Here is a 20075-nt window from a genome sequence, read left to right as displayed (position 1 = left end):
AAAGCAAGGAGTGTCCAGTGGGTGTGCCTTGGCTTTATGTGGTTTGTGAGCAAGCAAAGCCCAGCTCCTTTGCAGGGACTGCTTTATGAAGGGGGTGGTGGGGCTGGAGTGGAGGTTTCCTCTGGAAGGAAGCAAGATGACGGGAGCAGCTGAGGAACGAATGGGTTCCTTGGACAGCATTGCTGCTGCCTCCCTGTTAGCTGCTTCTGGAGGTCCTCTCTCCTGTTGCTTTCATGTATTTATCCACAGGAACATTCTAGTATGTGAGTCCCATATGTTGGTTGTCCCTTAAAGTCTAGCCCATCTCCACTTTTGCTTTTCCTAAAGGATTTCTTTAAGGAGAACGCATGTTTAAATTGTACAACAGAAGTGGAAGAAGTGCCCAGGACCACAATGCAAGGTGATGATTTACCAGGGAGAAAGTCTGGGCATAAAGTATCACGGGCATGGCAGCTACTTCAGTATCTGCTAATGTGCACACTTGCTCTGTGGTAAATACAGCACAGTGAATGCAGTTCTGATTGCTGCAGAGTATGCTTTTAGCCCTTCACATTTCTTCCTGGAGGAAAAAAGCTTGACTTTTAGGGTGACTGTCTATATTCACATACTTTTCTTATGTATCTATTCAGAGGCTGCTATCCAAAGAACTTGAGTTTAGTGTAACGTCTGAGTATGCCTAAGGCTTTGTCTCCATGCAGGTAACTAAGGCAGCTATAAAACTGGAGAGGTATGTTCAGTCCTGTGAGGTAGTCAGCTGAGCCACCATGACTTTTCTTGTATTTTCTGCCACTTGTGCTGCCTTATCTCTTCTCAGCGCCTCTTCAAGAGTGTAACACTTCTCATTGCAGCTTTGGCTGTTCTGGACTTCCCTTGATCTGATAAGGCTTACTTTCTCTATTCAATGCTTCAGCATGGCTTCTGTCTCTTATAGTAGATTTCAAGGGGCATTTCTTATGGTTGGAGGTTGTAATTTTTGGTGGCACAGTTACCTAGATTTTTTTAGGTACTCAACTTAGTTTCAGCATCTGAACATGATGTTTGTTTTGGCTTTTGTCCCTCAGGAGTAGAATGGATCTATTTGTCCATCAGGGGTGTGCATTAATATGAGGAAGGATTCTGCCAGGAACAACTTAGTTGGCCAAGAGGTCAAAAAAAGATTTTTAGCCAGGGCAGAGAGATGCCTCAGTGATTTACCTTAGCTTTACTGTCTATAACTTTGGATTCTCTGGAAAATAGCATAGAAGTCACTTCTTCCTATTTAATTTATGATTCATTTGGTAAAGATACTGACATTCCACCCCCAAGCTGAGGATTTTCCTGTTGTGGTGGAATTTTTTCTCATTCAGCTATTATTAGATCATCAAAAACATACTAGACTTCTCCTCCCCTCTCCCAGCCCCCCACCAGTAATGGTCTGTTTCTATAGTGAGTTTGAATTTGCACTTAATGGAAGACTCTTAAAATCTTTAGTAATATGTTCCCTCTGATGCCTCCTCCCAAATAACCTTTTTGTGGTGGTTTTTCTCCTAGAACAATAGAAGCGAGCAAGTCCATAATAGTCTACAAAAGGGAAAATCAGCTGCCTTTAAGTTTATCCTTGAATTTAATCTCAGTGTACTTGTTTGACGTTACCTTTAGGAGCAAAGAGATGCAATGTTTCATCTGAAGGTTGATTAGTTTCTTAATTATGTGTGGTGTGGCATTTCTTTTTGTGTGTTTGCATTTGAGATTGCTTGCATACTTGGATCATTAGGTGTGCTGTATCAAGTTATATTGACTAAATAATACCTTCTTGCAAGGAGTCTTCATCTTTTTTTGTGCTGAGTAAAGAGAGATCAGAGGATTATCAATTTCAGTTATAGAAAACTAAAGGTGTGAGAATATGTAATGTAATCACTTACAAAATACTTGCTGGCTTAATTAGGGTTTATTCAACCAGAGCTAAGCCACATGAATGGCTTCTTGCACAGAATTTGTCAGCTGCTGAGATCCACAGAACTGCTGACTGGAGCTGAGACTACCCTTTTAATAAATGCTGTGCTATCACACCTTGAGGATGGCAGGCCTGATTCCTGAACCCTTCTCCACGTTTACTGATTTTTGGCTACCACTTAGAAACATCCACAGTGTGTGTGCATATAAAGCAAACATTTGAAGGAAGATGAAAGGAGACCTGTAAATGCTCTTTGAGAGGTGTTGTCTATATCTACATTCCTAACCCATCTCTTACCCTCTTTCCCAGTGCCTCTGAAAGAAATGCGGACCCTTTGGCTGAAAGGAGCTGAGTGGGAATAGCATATGCCACCCCTTTTATAGCTTGTGGGCAATACATCGAGGGGCAAGAGCTTACCCCAGAGCTTTCTTGGACACCTCCAAAGTAAAATCTTCTGATTTGAATAGTGCTTCATAGAGATAAGGCATCCGAGAGAGCAATTTAAATAATCCATTTCCCCTTGCTGTACAGCATTTAGTGTATATCAGCAACTGTCTGCAAGTTTGGTGATGATCGCTCTTGACAGTCATTCTTTAGTAGTGTACCCAGTGTTAATATTATTGCCTTCCCCTTGTTTTGCAGCAGATTTTAAGGTTTCACCTCAACTACAGAGAAATATAGTCACATGTACCAGATTTCACATGAACTACAGAGAAGAGGAAAACTTTACTCAGCCTTTTGGCAATCATCCCACTTCTGGGCTTTCATTTGCCAGTAATCAGCACAACTTGTATTGCAGAAGTATAGGCAAATGAACTTTATGCAAACTATTCTTTTCTAGGTGCTCTAAGTTATATTAGGAGCGGGCACACTTTTCCATGTGGTTGGGCCCCAGCATATGTGTTTTCATTTAGGAAAGACAATAAACTCTGACTGATGGCATGTATGGTTATTTCTCTTTACATAAACTCTTATCAGGTGAACATCATAGGAAGAGCAGGCTGGTATAAGCTACCAGCAACTTCTTTGTAATTGCTGAGAGTAGCGCTGCATTATCAGCTATCCAAGAATTAAGTAGACCTCAATGATATTGCTCCCATAGGGAGTAGTGTTCTTGCATCAGTTTCATCCTAAAAAAAAAATAATAAAAAAACAAAAAAAAAATCCTCCAACCTATTGGTATAGAAGCTGTCCACATAATCTAACTCATCAGTTCCTAGAGACTCACTGATTCTCATGAGTCTTCTGAATGGTGATTTCCCCACAGCTTGGGGGCTTGGTCTTAATTTCCAGATCCTGGGGATTCTGTACCTAAAGAACAAATGTTACATGATATCAACAGTATTTTCAAGTCTTAAAGGTTTGATAGTGTCTGAAATGACTGTCAGGTGACTTTATCTTAGGAAAAACTAAAGCAAGAGCTCTTATTCCTAAGTAGTATCTCAAAATTGAAATGAGAGGAGATAATTTTTAGCGGAGAAAAATGGAATGTGGAGTAGCTGTACCTTTTTTGTGTGTATTTTGTGTAAGAAACAAACAACGTTTTTGCAGAGAATAATTTGGCTTTTAGTGGGAGTTTTATTAAATTTTCTGTGCTGGCAAATGTTCTAAGATTCATGGAAATGTTATAGTCTGATAGCAATTCATTTATATTAGGCATCCCTTCTTTGATATGCTGCTTCATGATAAAAATAATGCACCAGCTTCTGTAGGTTTTGAGACTTCCTTTTACAAACCTCAGTTTCTCCCTCTGCTGAACAAGACAAGCTTTGTAGGCTTTGTTTGCTTTCCTTCCACTTCTTCTTCCTCCTACACTTTGGGGGTGTGGGTTTTGATTTGTGTGCTTTTTTTTTTTTTTTCCTTTCTGCCAGCTAGTCTCTGTACTAAGTGTCTGGAGTAGACTGCACTTAACTAGTCAATGCTTTTTTCAAAGTGTAGTGTTAAAATCAAGCAGCTGAGCAGGATGCTAAGCTATTAATCCAACTTACTGACAGATGAACTTGACAAACTGATGCAGTAGTTAGAGACATGTCAGTGAAAGAGTGTAGAGCAGACATTTCCACCTCCACAACCACATCAGCAGAAGGGTATGTGTGATTACCTTCACCAGAAGCTTACGCTGAGAGAGTAGGCCTACAGGGAGATGCCAGACTGTTCCCTGGCAGATGTTTGTTTCCTTCCCTTGTCTTCGGTGTGAATGAGTTAAGCTCTGACAGGGAAGTTGAGCAGGTTGCTGGCCCTAACTCCCTAACTATCACACCAATAGTGATGGTGTGGGTGGGTAATTTATGATTTGCTTTTAGTAAAGCCACTAATCTGAGCCTGATAAAATAAGCATTTGAAAAAACCTAATTCTTGACTTTTGAGTTTCTGTTTTAAATGTGCTAATTAGTCCATGGCTTTATGCGATTAATAGTTCACATGCACCATGCTTATGGTGTTGGTGTAAAATAATTACCATGGGTAAGAGTGCTTCCTAACACTGTTGGAACAAATAGTTTAATTTCCCCTGAGGAGATGTAACATTCTTATTAGTATGTATTGGTGTCACATTGCTGGAAAGCTGATCAGTTCTTCCAGGTGCTTAGTGCATTTGAGCTGTGTAGCTGGGAACGTAAGATTTGGCAGCTGCTCCTAAATCAAATTAGTGAAGTACTGAATGCAAACTCATAGCCTATCAGGAAGAGATCAAAGACTTCAAGAAGAAAGTACGTGGTTGTTGCTTATTTCTTCAGCAATTTCTTCTTTACTTTTGTCTTTATACTATGTAGGCGAACAATGCCAGTGATCCTTGGTCCAGCTGGAACGTTGGGAAGTCTGGGAACTGGGATAATGGAAACACTGTTGACAGCTGGGCGACAAAACCTGAAAGTGCAGCTGGCCAGAGGAACAGTGCTTCAAATAACTGGGAGACAGCCACAGCATTTGGTCATCCACAGGCATATCAAGGACCAGGTGTGCTAATAATGCTCTTATTTTTTAATACATTAGAGTAGGTGGACAGTAGAGGTAAGAATTGCTTAATCTTTTGTAACTATAGAATATGGCTTACTTAAAAAACAAAACAAAACCAGCTTCCTAGTAGCATGTTGGCACATGTGTAAACAGGACACTAAAATAATAGGGGCTTTTTATATAAAATTTAAAAAGAAAAATTGGATCCACTGTAACAGATACCTCAAACTTGCATGGAAATCTGGCAAGGCAAAGTCTTGTGCATACATGATCTATTCTCAGGCATGCTGTTCAGCTTGCGTAACTGGAATTTAAACACCCTTGAATTTGTGCCCTCAGGTCTGTGAAGAAGTAATCTCTTAAATCCTGAACTTTAGGAAGTGGCTAGCCTTTCAGAAGGCTTCTCTAACTTTTTGTAGTAAAGGCCTAAATTAAGAGAACTCATAACTGGGGAATGCTAATGTAGAGTCTATGAATATGGAACAGTATTGAATTAATCTTAACACACTAGCATCTCTTCTTTCTACCCACTGCTCCCCCCCCCCCCCAATACATTTCTAGTGTAGTGTTTCGCAGGTTGAATTTGGTGGGGATAGAGGTAATTGAGGAGGAATCATAAAACAGAAGGCTGAACTAGCTCTTAATATATTTACCTTGTTGATTATTTGTGTATGAGTGCTGAGGTAGCTGCTTCTGCTCTTAAAGAGAAAATATTTAACTTTCTCCTTTCCCTACCTCCTTGCCCCTCCTGTACTTCAGCCGCTGCTGATGACGATGATTGGGATGATGACTGGGATGACCCAAAATCAACTTCACCGTCTTACCTTGGTTACAAAGAGACTGAGGCATCAGAGGCTGGGGGGGTCCAGCGTGGAAATTCTCGTGCAGCTGCTATGAAGTTACCACTTAACAAGTAATGGAAAATGCGGGGCAAATGTGTATATATTGAAGAGAATTGGATTTTGTCAAGATGTGTAAATGTGTGACCATTCAACCTTCTTGAAATATGCAATGTAAATATTACAGTTTTGGGGTAAAATTGGAGATGGATTTGTAGCTCAGCATTCTCCCTGTGTGATCAGAGAACACAGATACATGAAAGCCTGAAAGTATGTGACAAAGCTGTATAATTTTTGGAGGTGTTACACAGGCAAATGACATTTTTGCAAGGTCTGAACTTTTGAATGTACTGGTCTTTAAAACTGAACTGTCTTTAACACTATGTGCACTTAGTGAAAATGAAAGGTGATGGATGGCTTGTCCATACGGTGAGACTGATCGGACATGCTGCCCCAGAGTTCGGGAGCAATTTGAGTTGCTATGAGTGGGGAAAAGTTCTGCTCTCCTGTGTCTGTGCATCACCCAGGTTCATTTTTGAGCCACAGAAAGCTTGAGTTTTAGATAACAATTTTACAATAGCATGAAGCTTTGTCAGGATTATACTAGCATTATCTCATGTTACAACTTAATGTTTGTTTCTTCTAAACTACTGTTACTCTGAGAAGCTGCTGTGTGGTAATCTTTAAGTGGATGAAGGGAGAGTGGAAAAGGATTGTAGAATGATGGTCTCTTCGGATAGGTAACTAAAATTAATAACTAGTCATGCAGAGACAGTTGATTTAGTCCATCAGCAGAGGCTTTGTCCAGTTTTGCAACCGTACCTTTGCATCACTGTGGCATCTACTTGTTGCAAACCCATTGAGTATAACCAGCATAAACATACCTTATTTAAGAGCATTATTTGTCTGTGAAGTAAGCCCTACTTTACTCCTTGTGTTTTGGCAAGCAGGCAGGAGGTTGTCTGTACTTGAAGGGCTAAGTATCCTCCTAATTAGAAAGAGCCACCATTTGCTTTTTGTAAGGCTTTTTACACAGAGTTTAGGACACTACAGTGATTTTTTTGTGTGTGTGTGTGGTTTTCTTTCTGATTGGCCGATACATTATTTAACATAACTCATATTTAGAAGTGCTTGATAAATCTGCAGTTTGGCATTCTTTCAGCTGATTGACTTCTCATCTGAAAAGGCAGAACAGTGTACATGTGCCTGTGTGTTTGTGTGTGCATTTCCAGAGAGGGTGGACTGCAGGGGAGTGGCAGATGTTACTCTGTGTCATCCTGTTATGTTTGCTCTGATGGGCTGCAGAGCACAAATAGCTACTTTGCCTTGGAAGGAGGGGCCTGTATTACACAAATAAAAGCTGGAGGTCAGTTGCTAAAACTTTTCTGCTTTTTCAGGGCAAATTGTTGGTTGTTTAAGTAACCCACGTCAATTCTTGTGGCAGGTAACTTACCACTTTGTTTTATTGTTAGATTTCCTGGATTTGCAAAACCTGGGATGGAACAGTATCTGTTGGCAAAGCAGCTAGCAAAACCCAAAGAGAAAATTCCCATAATTGTAAGCTGGGGATGTGTGTGTAGTTTTTGTGTGGGGGTGGTGTGGTTTGTTTTGGGGCTGGGGGGGGTTTGTTTTGGTTCTGTTTGTGGGTGTTTGTTTTTATGCTCCCCACCCTTCCCTTTTTCCCCAACTTAACATTTAGCCTCAGGGTTTCTATATGCATTTGGGTCAGAAGAAACAGATACTGAACATATAATTAGAAATAGAACTATCATAATAGAACTGTGTACCTTTTAAGTATTTTAAAGTTGTAGTAGGCTACATTCCAGAATCATATATCATTGAGGGATTTTTCAGGGTCAAGTCCTAACTCCTCCTTTCTTCTAAGTGTGCTGATTTTTTTTTTTTCTCAGAACTTTTTTTTCCTTGTGTTGGATCTGCATTACTTGTGATCATGAAAAAAAGCCTTTTTTTGGGATTGGGAGGCAGAGCAAATCCATTACAGTGTCTATTAGTTATCTAGATAGTTATCTAGTATATAGGAACTACATGCATAAAGGTTTGCAATATTCAGTCATGATGGTCAGGTCATCTTCTGATCTAAAAAACCAAACTCTTCTAGATATATGCTGTTCTGGTGAAATGTAGTTGAAGTAGCAATCCCTAGAATTTACCACTCTTTTGCTATTTGGGAAGAACTGTAAAAATCAGAATCAGATAAACACAACTGTGGTTAGTCATCTCTGGTTGTGAGAAACCCCTCTTTCTTGACTGTCAAGCTCTCTCTGAAATCAATGGAAACTTTCAAGTGAAGAGAGAAAGTGTTTGTCTCCTTGTTTGCAGCTGGTACAACATGATGTATTTAAAGATAATATTTGCAATTTCTTACAGATTGGTGATTATGGCCCAATGTGGGTTTATCCTACCTCTACATTTGACTGTGTCGTGGCAGATCCCAAAAAAGGTTCTAAAATGTATGGTCTCAAGAGCTACATTGAATATCAGTTGACCTGCACTGTAAGTGTATCTGAAATGGGGTCTTCTCTTTCCAAGTATGGGTCATTTGTATATATAAATAATACAGTTTGCATGACTTGGTAACAGGGTTGTAAGAGTAAGTGGCAGTTGTCACACTTTTTTTCCCAAAGAGTTACTTTGTTCTAGCATTTCAAGTTCTTCTGTAATTACAGGGTTAAGGCTCTAAATCATAAATTTTATTTACATTCCACATATTTACTATTCTGGTCACACTTATTTCATGTCACTATCTGTAGATGCCTGTCAAACTTCAGAGTTGTGTTTCTTTTACAGAACACTAATCGGTCTGTCAACCACAGATACAAGCACTTTGATTGGTTGTATGAGCGTCTCCTGGTTAAATTCGGATTAGCCATTCCAATCCCATCTCTTCCAGACAAGCAAGTAACAGGTAATTGTTCCCAGTTTTGAATTCATGAAATGGGAAGTGAAGGAGATCACTTTTTTACAAGGTTCAGTTATTTCTTACTGTTTGTTTTTTCCCACTGTTTTTAAAGAAGGTATCAAAAAAACCCCAACCTTTCACCATTCAGAATTTATGATGAGTTGTGATGGCCTATTGATAAAAAAAAAATCAGCACTAAGAGCATCATTTCAGATCTCAGGTTTACTTATCTAGTCCAGTGACTTTTAAAAACAAACGCTCCCCCCCCCGCCCCCAGTTACCACAGAAAAGAATATTTATATTGACAAGAAGAGATAACTGCTTATGTTCCATATTTGCTGATTGCCTGGAGAAATGTTTTTTGAGGGGGGGATTGTGCATGTTGTTTTTTCTTTTGTGTTTGTTTGTAAATGTTATGTTGTAGGAGCTTTGAAGCAAAGCTCCTGGAGGAAAGGGAGCATCCCCTGACAAACTGATTTAGAAAACATCTTTGATTTGTGTAACATTCTGCCCTGGTTTGATGTCAGTTCAGCTTGACCAAACTCTGAAGCTTATGGAAATGTTTTGTTCTGACTTCAAGAAAAGTGGGATTGGACACTTTAAAAGCTCATGAGTTCAGTCATTCAAGTGAATATGGCAATGCCTGTGTGTTTTCAGTAGTCTCTGGTTTCCTTTCTACAAGAGTATGCTAGAGTACCTGTGAAGAAGAGAATTGGCCACCTGTATAGGAGGAAAATGCATTACTTTTTGCCTATTTCCACTTGTGTGTTTTATGGTAAGATTTTTGTACAGCTTTAAGACAACCAGCCAATAACAAACATACAAAAGCCGGCATGCCGCCAACCATGTGGCTGTGGGCATCACTGAAAATGCAGCAGCTCTGATGTGTTTGAAGAAAGCTGAGCATTGATGTGGATACTGGGATAGATGCCGAGGAAACTGAAAAGTGAGGAAGCGACTTCCTCCCCTCCTCTTAGTCTCATGTTTAGAATTCACCAGTATTTTTGCTTAAACATGTGCGTGTGTACTAAAAGGAAACCAGAAGACCTGATGGGATCTCTAGATTTTGTTGTAACTGTATTTTAAAAGACTCGAGAGTTTGGCATCGCATTTAAACCTTCCCTGTGGATTTCAGTCTTCTGGAGTCTGTGGGAGAGGATAGCTTGTGTCATGGCGGGGGGGGGGGAAGCATGCCTCTTTCTCTCTCTTTTTCTCTCTTTTTTTGAAACATTACGGGAAACTCTGAAAAGATGGTGCTTATTTTTCATTGTGTTTAGGAGGCTTCTTTTTGAAGACTGTCTAGAAAAGTATTTCTGTCCATTAGTCTTGGCAAAGTAAGACTCCTTCACAAATTGACTGACTTTGCTTGGGATCATGATTTGCTGGTGATGATATGCCTAACTGACCAGCACAACTTCCAGTTGTTGCTGTTCCTGCTGCCTTGCATTCCTTACGCTAGCAAGAATGCTGTGGAGGTTTCAGTATAGATTAAGCGTGACAAGGTATTACTGCAGGTTATATAAAGTCTCTTCCTAGTAGTTGATTTTTTTAAAGGTTGTTTTTTCCTAGCTAAGTTGCAGGAAATGTATCTATATCCATTTTTTACTAGTTGTGTTCTTTACCTGCTAGTTTCCATATTTGCAATAAAAAAAAAAAAACAACACCCCCCTCCAACCAAACCCCCTCCCCCCAAACAAAACCAAAAAACACACCACAAAAAACTCAACCGTGTGGAGCTGCTGCCATAGTAACTATACAGTAGAATTATACTGAAAGAGTACATGTGCTCAAGGTTTGTCATCTGCGCTGCTATGGGAAATTAGAAGAGTTGCGTGCTGGAGGAATCTCTCATTCCTTTCAAATACATCCTATTTACTATATGCGTTAGAAGTCTGATGTCATGCATTTTTTTGATTGAAAAAGATTCTCTCGAGATAGTTTGTGCTAAAACTAAAAGGTTCTTGTAAATACAGTGAAGATGCACTACTGCTTTAAAAAAAAAATTGTTACTTGTTTGTGTTAAAATTTGTGTTTTGTGTTAAAATCTCTTAACTACCAAAAAAATCAGTCTTACATGTATGTATTCTAACTGGTTTATACATATGGTTTATTGAGATTTTTTGAGTTTTTTCCCCAACACATTCATTTACCTGTATAGAAATAAGTTTATGGGAAATACTGCTTTTTTAAATCTACTATTTGTATATGAGCAGTCCACTTTTAAATGCTTTGTTAGCTAGGACATGACAACTTGGAAAGTAGTTCCTTTTTCTCCAACATTTTTGAGCCTTATGTTGACCAAGGATTTACTAGATTGTATTGGAAAAATATCTGCATTCTAAGCCTGTGCCTAGCTTCTCTCTTGGGTCATCTGAATACCTAATGTTTCTATCTGAAAGTTTATTAACACCTCCTCCCCCCCAATTAATTTGAATTGTGGGTGGGTGTTATGGGTTTTTAATATTTCCTGACTACCTTCTTTTAAAAGGAGGAGTACTCTTGGTCAGTAGCCAATATACTGTATCTTAAGGTTCTTCTGATCTGTCAGCATAATGTTTCCTTCTTGTAAGTTCTCAGTCATTAAATGGTTAACTCACCAGATTAATTACAGATTCTGTTTTAATTAAAAAAAAAAGCTGAGAGTACTAGGGTAGAAATTTAACAATTACTGTTCAATGCATAACAGGACGCTTTGAAGAAGAATTTATCAAAATGCGTATGGAGAGACTGCAAGCTTGGATGACGAGGATGTGCCGCCATCCTGTTGTCTCAGAAAGTGAAGTTTTCCAGCAGTTTCTCAATTTCCGAGATGAGAAGGTAGGAAATAAAGTTCACACACAGACTGAGGTTGAGGAATTGCTCGCCTCCCCGCCCCCCACACCAACATCCCCCTTCGAGTTTAAGAGTTCAGCTTTGTAGCCTTCGGGCAGTAGTGACGAGATGAAAACTGCTGGCTTTACTAACTAACTTAGCTCATTGATCATAATGAGGCATGAAGTTGCTTGTGTGACATGCTATTTGCTGTTCCAATAGAGTTTGGGTCCTCTAGCGGAATAGGAATGTATATAAAAACTCTTCTGGCTGTTGCCCTGCTCTGTCTCTGTTGCACTTAGTAATCACTGTGGTCCTCTGACTGGTACTGCCCCGCTAAAGAAGCTACTTTGTAGCTGATCTAGGATGTGTCTGATCCTGGATTATATTTAAAAACAAAATCCCCTCCCTCAGAAACACAGTTTTCGCAGGAATGGGTTGTAATAGCATTATGCTGCAGTCTTACCTGATATAACCAGCTGTTTTTCTATTCCCATGCCCTCCCCCCCCCCGCCTCCAGTATTTTCTGATGGTTTGAGAGGTTTTAGCATCTTCACATTCAGTTAATAATGGTTTATTCATGACTGAACTCCAGCTCTGTTACTAATTTTGGTATCAACTGATGAGGAAATAAACAGGAAAACTCTGCTGCTTTCTCCTCAAAATAGTCATAGTTCTAAATACACATAGATTTTGCTGAAAAAGTAGATGATCCTTGGAAGTTTTTAAGACCAGACTGCATAAAGCCCTGAGTAACTAAGGTCACAGCCGACCATGTCTGAGTAGGTGGTTGGACTACAAACTTCCTGAGGTCACTTCCAACCAGAATTATTCTCTTCTCTGATACTGTAAGTAGAGGCTTAGTACCATAGTAACTAGCAGTCCCAGTGAAGTGCTATTTGGATGGCCTGTGGAGAGTTGTATAATTGTGCTAGCTGGTCAGCAGTTCTTAGTATCTAACTTACGGACTGATACAAACAGAACAGATGTTGCAATACATGTGGAATTTTTAACCTTTTTATCTGTTCCCACTAAGAACTTAGTATGGCAATTGCATAATAGTCTCATGATCTTCTTGAGTAGCTTCTGGTATCAGCACTACCACGTATGCAGAGACAGCTGAATATAATTGCTCTTCCACTGTATTTCAGTAATATGCAAGAAGGGTCTATTGACCCCAGAATCTAGAAAACAAAGTGCACAAGGAGGAGGGGGGGAAGCTTTAAGAAACCATGGCCCCACTGAAATATTCATTTAAAAGGTTTTAATTTATGGGTGGTCTATTGGTTAACTGTTCTTCTAAACATTTCATTCACTGCCCTTAAAGATGCATGAACACTGGTGGTGAAACTTTGTCCTTTTTTTTTTTTTTTTTTTTTCCTTCCCCTCAAGGAGTGGAAAACTGGAAAGCGGAAGGCAGAAAAAGATGAAACAGTAGGAGTCCTGATCTTTTCTACCATGGAACCGGAAGCTCCTGACTTGGACATGGTAGAAATGTAAGGTGGTTTCTTTTTGCATGGACATTATGCATCTGGATATACAACAGATACTGAGCTAATATAAAATTAGATTAGTAAGCGTGCACATATATTCATGGATTTGAAGAGGCATTTATCAAGGCAGAGCTGAAAAATTGTTTGAATACAAGATTTTGGAACTCCATGGGATGTCTCTTTGACTTCATTGGCTGAATACTGATCCTAAACAGATTTATTTAAAACTAGTTGATGAGATAGAGTACTAGCAGAGCCTATGGAGTTATGTTTTATATTGCTATGAAAGTATATTTTGATCTTTAATCCTTCAGTTGTGAACAGTTCCAAAGTGTGCTAGACTTACCAAGTAGCTTAGGATAACTGTAAGTGGACCATCAAGGAAAACAATGTTTCTATAAAAGACTTGTATATAATGCACACACAGTATGATTCTACTATCTGGAATCCATGGAAAGCTATTAAAAATGTAAAGTGACTTAAATTATCAAATTTAATTCTAAATGGTTTACTATTTTTTGAGGTATCCATCTGGAAGGGGAAATGGATATATTTATTTTATATATGTATATGTTATATATAAAAAAGTATGTATATATATATATAGTTCTCTTGGTGGTAGACCTTTGTGTTTCATAGAGTGGAAGACAGGATTTACTCTGCAGCCTTATTTCACTCCTTCAGGCTTAATCATTTTTCTTAGAAGATATGTAGTATGCATGACATGCTTTGCTTGCTGTTGTAGAACATAGAAACTTGGATGATGTTTTGTGTCTGAAGCTGTGGATAAACTAGGTAGAAGTGTTTATATTAGGAAAGCAGTAGTGTACCTACACCTAATAATATCCCAGCATAAGCTTTATCCAAGTAATGCAGTGCGTATTAAAATGTATATAGTAGCTGTGTGGTAGCAGTTCTGCGCTAGTAAAAAAAAGATGGACATCTTTAGGTCACTTCCACTTCTAACATGCAGATTTCAAACTTGACTACTTTCCTTAAGTGGTGGGTTTTATATAAATCCCAGTGGTATAAAAGCTGAAGGGGTGAACCAGAGAGAGCATTTTGTACATAGGGTGCAGGAGAGCGTGAGTCTGTATTATATACAGAACCCTGGCAGGGAACAGCAGCATATTGTCTGCTAAACAGTTTGTCCCCAAACAGGGTGAGGGCAGGCAAGCAGCATGTGGGGAACGCTCACCAGAGGGTATCGGCTCCTGGGCTGGGGCTGGCAACCTGGGGTGGTTTTGGGGACCTATCTCCAAGCATTGCAAGGGTGGCTGTAACACCTCAGATGTCCGCACCGTGTTCCAGTGCCTGGGAACATCTCGGGGTGCTGTTAAAAGTGTGTACGAACACAGTTTTGAAAGCCATTACTCCTGTAAGTGGACAAACCAGCTTGTTCAGTAGTTCTTAGGTTCTTCAGTGAAAAGACACTCTTTACTGAAACAATTTTGCTAGTACTTTGGCAGTCCTGTGTTGTCCTGGTTTTGATCAAAGGATGGTAACCCTGTGTTGGTTCATGAACTTTTTCTGTGATCGTGATACCTTAAAGTATGAAGTACAGAAAATTAAAAGATGGTTTGCTACTGGGAAAATGGGAGTAAAACAAGGGCCTCTTGGAAAGCCCAGATTCTGTTTCTGTGCAAGTAACTCTTTGTGTAGAGTTTCCAGCTGGGGAAGGAGGTGCCGGTGGGGAGGTGGGAGCCTCTAGGTGGTTGGGCTGCAGCTGGAGTTGCTGCCCTGGCTCTAAAGAGTTGCTTGCTGTGAGAGCTGTCTCATACAGGCTTTGGCTGAGAGTGTTTGTAAGATCTGATGCAGTTTGAATAATTCTCATTGAAAATTAGAAAATATATGTCTAGTTTTCTTTTGTAGAGTTCACAGAGCATTGCTGTGTATGCAGTCTATGTTAATGGAAGGCTTTGATAGCTGCATGAAAACATGCTTAAAGAGGGGTAAAAAGGCACATACTAATTCAGAATTATCTTTTGAACATCGCTGATTCCCCCCCCCCTTCTCTATAACACTACTGAACACAATGGTATTGTCAATATAATATAAAAGTTTTGCTTATATACTTCCCTAGAAGAACTGCTAGATTAATTTTTACTCACCTATTTTAGATTTCTATTGAAATATCTGGAACAATTATTTTCTTTATATTTGTTCATTGTTGTATGAATTTTGCTAATTCCGTTACTTCAACATCTAATTTCCTGTCAATGCGGGGTCCTTCTGTTTGTGTTAAGTGCTCTAGGGATGTGTTTTCCTCAAATCAGATTTTGCTGTTCTGTTATTATTTGATCTCACTGGGGAAGATATTTAGCTAGTAGCCTTTTTTTTTTTTTTTGAAAGTAACTAACTATAGTAAGAATGATGTCCAGTACCACATGTTTAACAGAGGGAGGGAAAAATAGAATGAAAAATGCCTGTCTCTAAAGAGGGAAATTCTGACCTCAGTGAAATGGCAGAGATTTCAAGGAATTAATTTATTTCTTTGATTTATTTTTTTTTAAGACCTAGTTGACACTACTAAACATTTCAATATTACATTTAAAGTTAGCATAATGCATCTGTTAAACTGCTTTTTCTTTTTGCTTTTTCCAAATGCCACAGAGAACAGAAATGTGATGCAGTGGGTAGGTTCACCAAAGCAATGGATGATGGAGTTAAAGAGCTGCTGACAGTGGGACAAGAGCACTGGAAGAGGTGTACAGGACGTAAGTGTCCCTTTTGAACTCAGCAGTTATTTCTGTGTTGCTTTTCTCTGTGGGTTTTTTTGTTGTTGTTGTTTTTGTTGTTCATAATCCAAGGCACATCTTAAAACTAAAAGAAATCCTAAATTATCGTGAGAATTGTATGGCATTCTGGCTGTTTTCAGGGTCTGAGAATATAAATTGTGCAAGTTTTTTGTCTGTGTTTTTGTGTTGTGGTGGGTTTTTTTCTTTCTCTCATAACAGAAATATCTGGTCCCTGCCCATAGGTTTAATAATATTAAAAGTTAAATAATTCTAGTAATCCAGCTAAAGTTCTTGTGGGACCTGTTCTCATATATTTGTCATTTATCTACATTTTAGTGACATGGGCAAAGTAGACCTGTCTATTTGATTAAATCATAAATGATTGCATTTTATTAACCCCTTATTTAGGATTCTTGCATGCCAGCAGGAGTGATTTAAAGATTAAATGAGTTTTTAAAAAAGAAGGAAAGAAAAAACAACTTGATTCTAACTTAATCTTTAGCCCAATTCTTTTTCTCCTATCTTGTCTCTTCCTTCCCACAGATATTTAGGGTTGCAGAACTTCACACCAAGTCCCTATGACTCTGCCTGGGCCCTAATTTCCTAGTCCACAGCAGTGTTCAGTGTTTGTGGCCACCACAAGGCAGCTATTGAAAGGAAGCAGGTACTACAGCTGAGGATCATAATAAGAAACACTTCAGGGCAGGCTGTAGTGTCTGGTGACCAAAGACCTATCACATAGATCTCCTCAAATCCCCTCCATTTTCATCTTTCCTTTTTTTTCTTTTCTTTTTTCTTCCTCCTCTCTTTAACTCCCACAAAAAACATTATCCTCAGACTTGGGACTAAGTACATCTCCTGAGTTAGCTCTTCGCTGCTTTCTAATCTAACACTGCAGTTGAGTATCTGGGTCTGACTGGAGGGAATGGGAAGTATAGAAGCCCAGTCTCTTCTGGTAGTGATTACATTAGACCTTAGTATCTGTAGGATGTGAACTTAAAGTGGGGAAACATAAATAATTTAGAATAAGAGGGTTTCCTTCAACATGTCACTGACCCTCCTGCTGGTCAAAAATAGTCTAACACGGGACACAGCTCTAACATTGTACAGATCTCACTTCACTAGGAAATGATACCGTGGGTGAAGTGGAGGGCAGGGGAAGGAATAAGGCCCCTCAGATGAGACTAGAAAAGTAACGTTGCTTTGTAGTTACAGAAGCAATGGTCAAAACCACCATAGTTAAGCACAAGTCACAGCCAGCCCTTAGAGAAGAAATTCAGTATTTTGTTCACTGCTAAAATCTCCTTAAACTTTGACACTAGTGCTTTATGCATGGAATGACTCTTCTAATACTTACAGCAATTAATTAGTTAGCATAAATGTAGCAAGTCAGATGTGATTGTGTTGAAAATTTGAACTGTTAATTTTCCAGACATTCATACTGAATAGAAGAAGGAGGCTGGTAAATTGGGACATGCAAAACTGAAGCATTTCGTTAGTCTTTTAGGTTTTAAGTTCTCTGTCAGCTCTAGTCCCAGCTCCTAGTCAGAATTATTTTTGGCACTTCCTGAGCAGTAGTTATGTGCATTCCATTCTGTGATATTTAAAATGATTGACAGTGGAAACTTCTTCAATGCAAGTGGAAAGAAACCAAACATTCTTCACTGAATCCCCAGTGGGAACTTCAGTAACAAGTTAATGGCTGATAACAGAACTCTAGTACTCTGAATGGTACCTGTTGTATAAGAAATACCAGTTGTCATAAATAATCTAACTTCTGAGCAAGAACTTGATCAAAGATAATCAATAAAATTACGCGGTTTAGGGGGGGATGTTTTTGGGGTTTTGGTTTTTTTGCCACACAAAGGGGTTCCTCTGTGAAAATCAGATTGTGTAGGATGCTAGAGCAACTAAAAAACTGCTATTTACCTGGACAGTGTGCCCTCTGAATACAAATATTTGACAAAAAGCACATCTACTTGGGTTTTTTTCCTGCTAGCATAAGTAGCTTACAAAAAACTGCTTTCGCTTTTCAGATTGCTTTTTAGGCCTCTGGGGTGGTGGTATTCGAAGTGTTAATGCACTCGTAAATCACAGCTTATTGACTTCATTGTGAAGAAGCAATTTATGCATACTTTTGCAATAAGTAGATTATAAAAAACAATGTTATTATTCAGATACTTCCATCAATTTTTATGCCTAGATAATCTTGGTTTCTAGTGCCTTTAATATAAAATCCATGATTTGAGGAGAGTTTAGGTATTACAGGTCTGTATAATAATTTCTTCTCTTAAAATATTAATGAGATCTATTCTCTGTGTCACTGCAGCACTTCTCCCCTGCCCCCCCCTCCTCCCCCCCTCACCCAGGAGGATAAAGTCTGCTCATGAGGGGGACAAAAAAATCTTGCTGTATGCATAGGAGGACTGAGCTAGGAGTGCAGTGAGATTTTTTTAATAGCAATCACACACAGTTTCCCCAACTGTCTGTGGCTTTCAGGAATCTAGATTGTAATTGCTTTATCCAGTTTTGGAACGTCTGTAGCAAGGGAGGGGGTAAGAATGTGATTGTAAATGCTGCACTAGAGGAAATGTAAAACCTAGTTGTTTTTGACATCTGCTTCTATCAAGTTTTGGAAATGCTGCAGTTTTAGTCTCACTTACCCTTGTGGGTTTTTGCTTCTGTTTCCCTCTTCTCCCCATCCTTTTCCCACTTCCAGCACTACCTAAGGAATACCAGAAGATAGGAAAAGCATTGCAGAGCCTGGCACTGGTCTTCAGCACAAGTGGATATCAAGGTACTTCTATAGCTTCATTTGTACTTTACTTAACAAAAGATATTTTAATTACATGATGCTGCATTTTTTGCCAAAGAGCTTAATGCTTTCCTCTTTGAAATTCACCTGTCAAATATGATTCTGGAAAAAATATTAAAAACTTGTTTCCCTGTGTGTATTATGGGGTTTTTATATTCTAGACTGCAATCTTGTTTTCTGTTACTGTATAATCATGTGGTGGGTTTGTGATGGTGGAGGAGTTTAGCTTGATCTCGTTAATGTATAACCTGGCTACTGACCTGACTGACAAAACATGCTGTAGCATTTTTTGTGATATCAAAGGAAAGGGGAGAAAACGCAGCCTTGAAAATATCTGTCACAGAACTATTGTGTGACTTCATGAAACAGCAACTCCACATGAGGATGGAAAACTTAATACAAGATTTTTGTATACCATTATGTGGGCTGGAGTGTTGGCTACTGTAGCCTTTTCTTGTCCTTCACCTTTCTTTCTCCTTCAAGAGCCCTAAAATAGCCCGTCCTGTTAGATATGAAAGTTGTGGGAGGGAAAAGGAGGGCATCAATTGCTCAAAGTTCTCCTAAAATGTAGTCTTTAGGCTAAACTTAAAATCCTGCTGATGTTTTCCAGATAACAGGAAAATATTTCCTCATATCCCAGAGGGAGCTTATTGAGTCCATTTTCTCTGGGATTTTCTTGTCAATAGTTTTTTTTGTTTGGTTGGTTTTTTTCCTAGACTTAATAGCAAAATTTCTCTGTTCTAAAACCTTAAATGTTATAGAGGTTCCCTGAAATCTTTCCATCTTAGGACTTTTAGTTGGCCAGTGCTTACTCTGGCTACTCATCTACCCCTTGCTTTGTACTCTTAAAGCTTTTTGTCCCATAAACCATGTATTAAAATGCAACTGCTTCTGAAACTTGGGTTCTCTGCTGCTGGAAGCATTGGAAGTAGGCATAGTCCCTGTAGTTTGTTCTCATCTTTGTCCTATACTTCAACAGGATGACTGCTTAGTTAGAATTGGAGCATAGCGTTTTGCCTAAAATGTTACTTTTAGATGTGAGAACCAGGTAGGGGATTTACATAGCTATGTACTCTTAGCATGGGTTAGAGAGCTGTAAATCCTAGCCAGATACAATCTAGTAAGAATTCTTGAGAAAGGACTGAAAACTGCTTGAACTATAACACACATTCTTTTGCCAGGGTAAAGGGAAAACAATATGGCTTAAAGCTAGGATGCAAAATTGCAGATTAACCTTAAGAATCAAAGCTTCAGTTTGATTTCCAGCATCTTTGAATGGTATGAAAAAATAGATCCCATGATGCTTGGGAACAAGACAAGGATGTTTCTCTTTGCTGCTTGCCCAATTGTACCTGGTTGCACCCTAGTATCTTGCTGAGGAAAATGCCCTTCCCACTGATGCCTTTGTCCTAATTGCATATAGTTTGCTCTTTTTAATAACTGGTACACCAGTGTATTTTTCCAGAATTAATAATATATGGGATTCTTTGCTTTTTAATTTGAGTTCCCAGGAAGAGAGAATAAGTGCAGTGCACGTGTTGCTTTAAATGTCTTCATCACTGGTGCCCTCA

The 20075-nt window shown here is 39.0% G+C and overlaps 1 protein-coding gene across 2 annotated transcripts in view; it reads left to right on the top strand.

Annotated features, from left to right (window-relative positions):
* The window catches only part of SNX9 (sorting nexin 9), a 64399-nt gene that overhangs the window by 32639 nt on the left and 11685 nt on the right, over positions 1 to 20075 (top strand). For both annotated transcript variants that reach the window (XM_075035925.1, XM_075035924.1), the window contains exons 5-13: positions 4705 to 4888; positions 5648 to 5801; positions 7200 to 7284; positions 8116 to 8241; positions 8536 to 8653; positions 11334 to 11464; positions 12851 to 12954; positions 15565 to 15668; positions 18409 to 18486. In XM_075035925.1, coding sequence (XP_074892026.1) covers positions 4705 to 4888; positions 5648 to 5801; positions 7200 to 7284; positions 8116 to 8241; positions 8536 to 8653; positions 11334 to 11464; positions 12851 to 12954; positions 15565 to 15668; positions 18409 to 18486 — 1084 coding nt within the window. The remainder of the gene's footprint in view (positions 1 to 4704; positions 4889 to 5647; positions 5802 to 7199; positions 7285 to 8115; positions 8242 to 8535; positions 8654 to 11333; positions 11465 to 12850; positions 12955 to 15564; positions 15669 to 18408; positions 18487 to 20075) is intronic.

Source organism: Buteo buteo, chromosome 9 (assembly GCF_964188355.1).
Source record: "Buteo buteo chromosome 9, bButBut1.hap1.1, whole genome shotgun sequence".
In the NCBI taxonomy this organism is placed as follows: Eukaryota; Metazoa; Chordata; class Aves; order Accipitriformes; family Accipitridae; genus Buteo; species Buteo buteo.
This window is presented reverse-complemented; position numbering and strand designations above follow the sequence as displayed.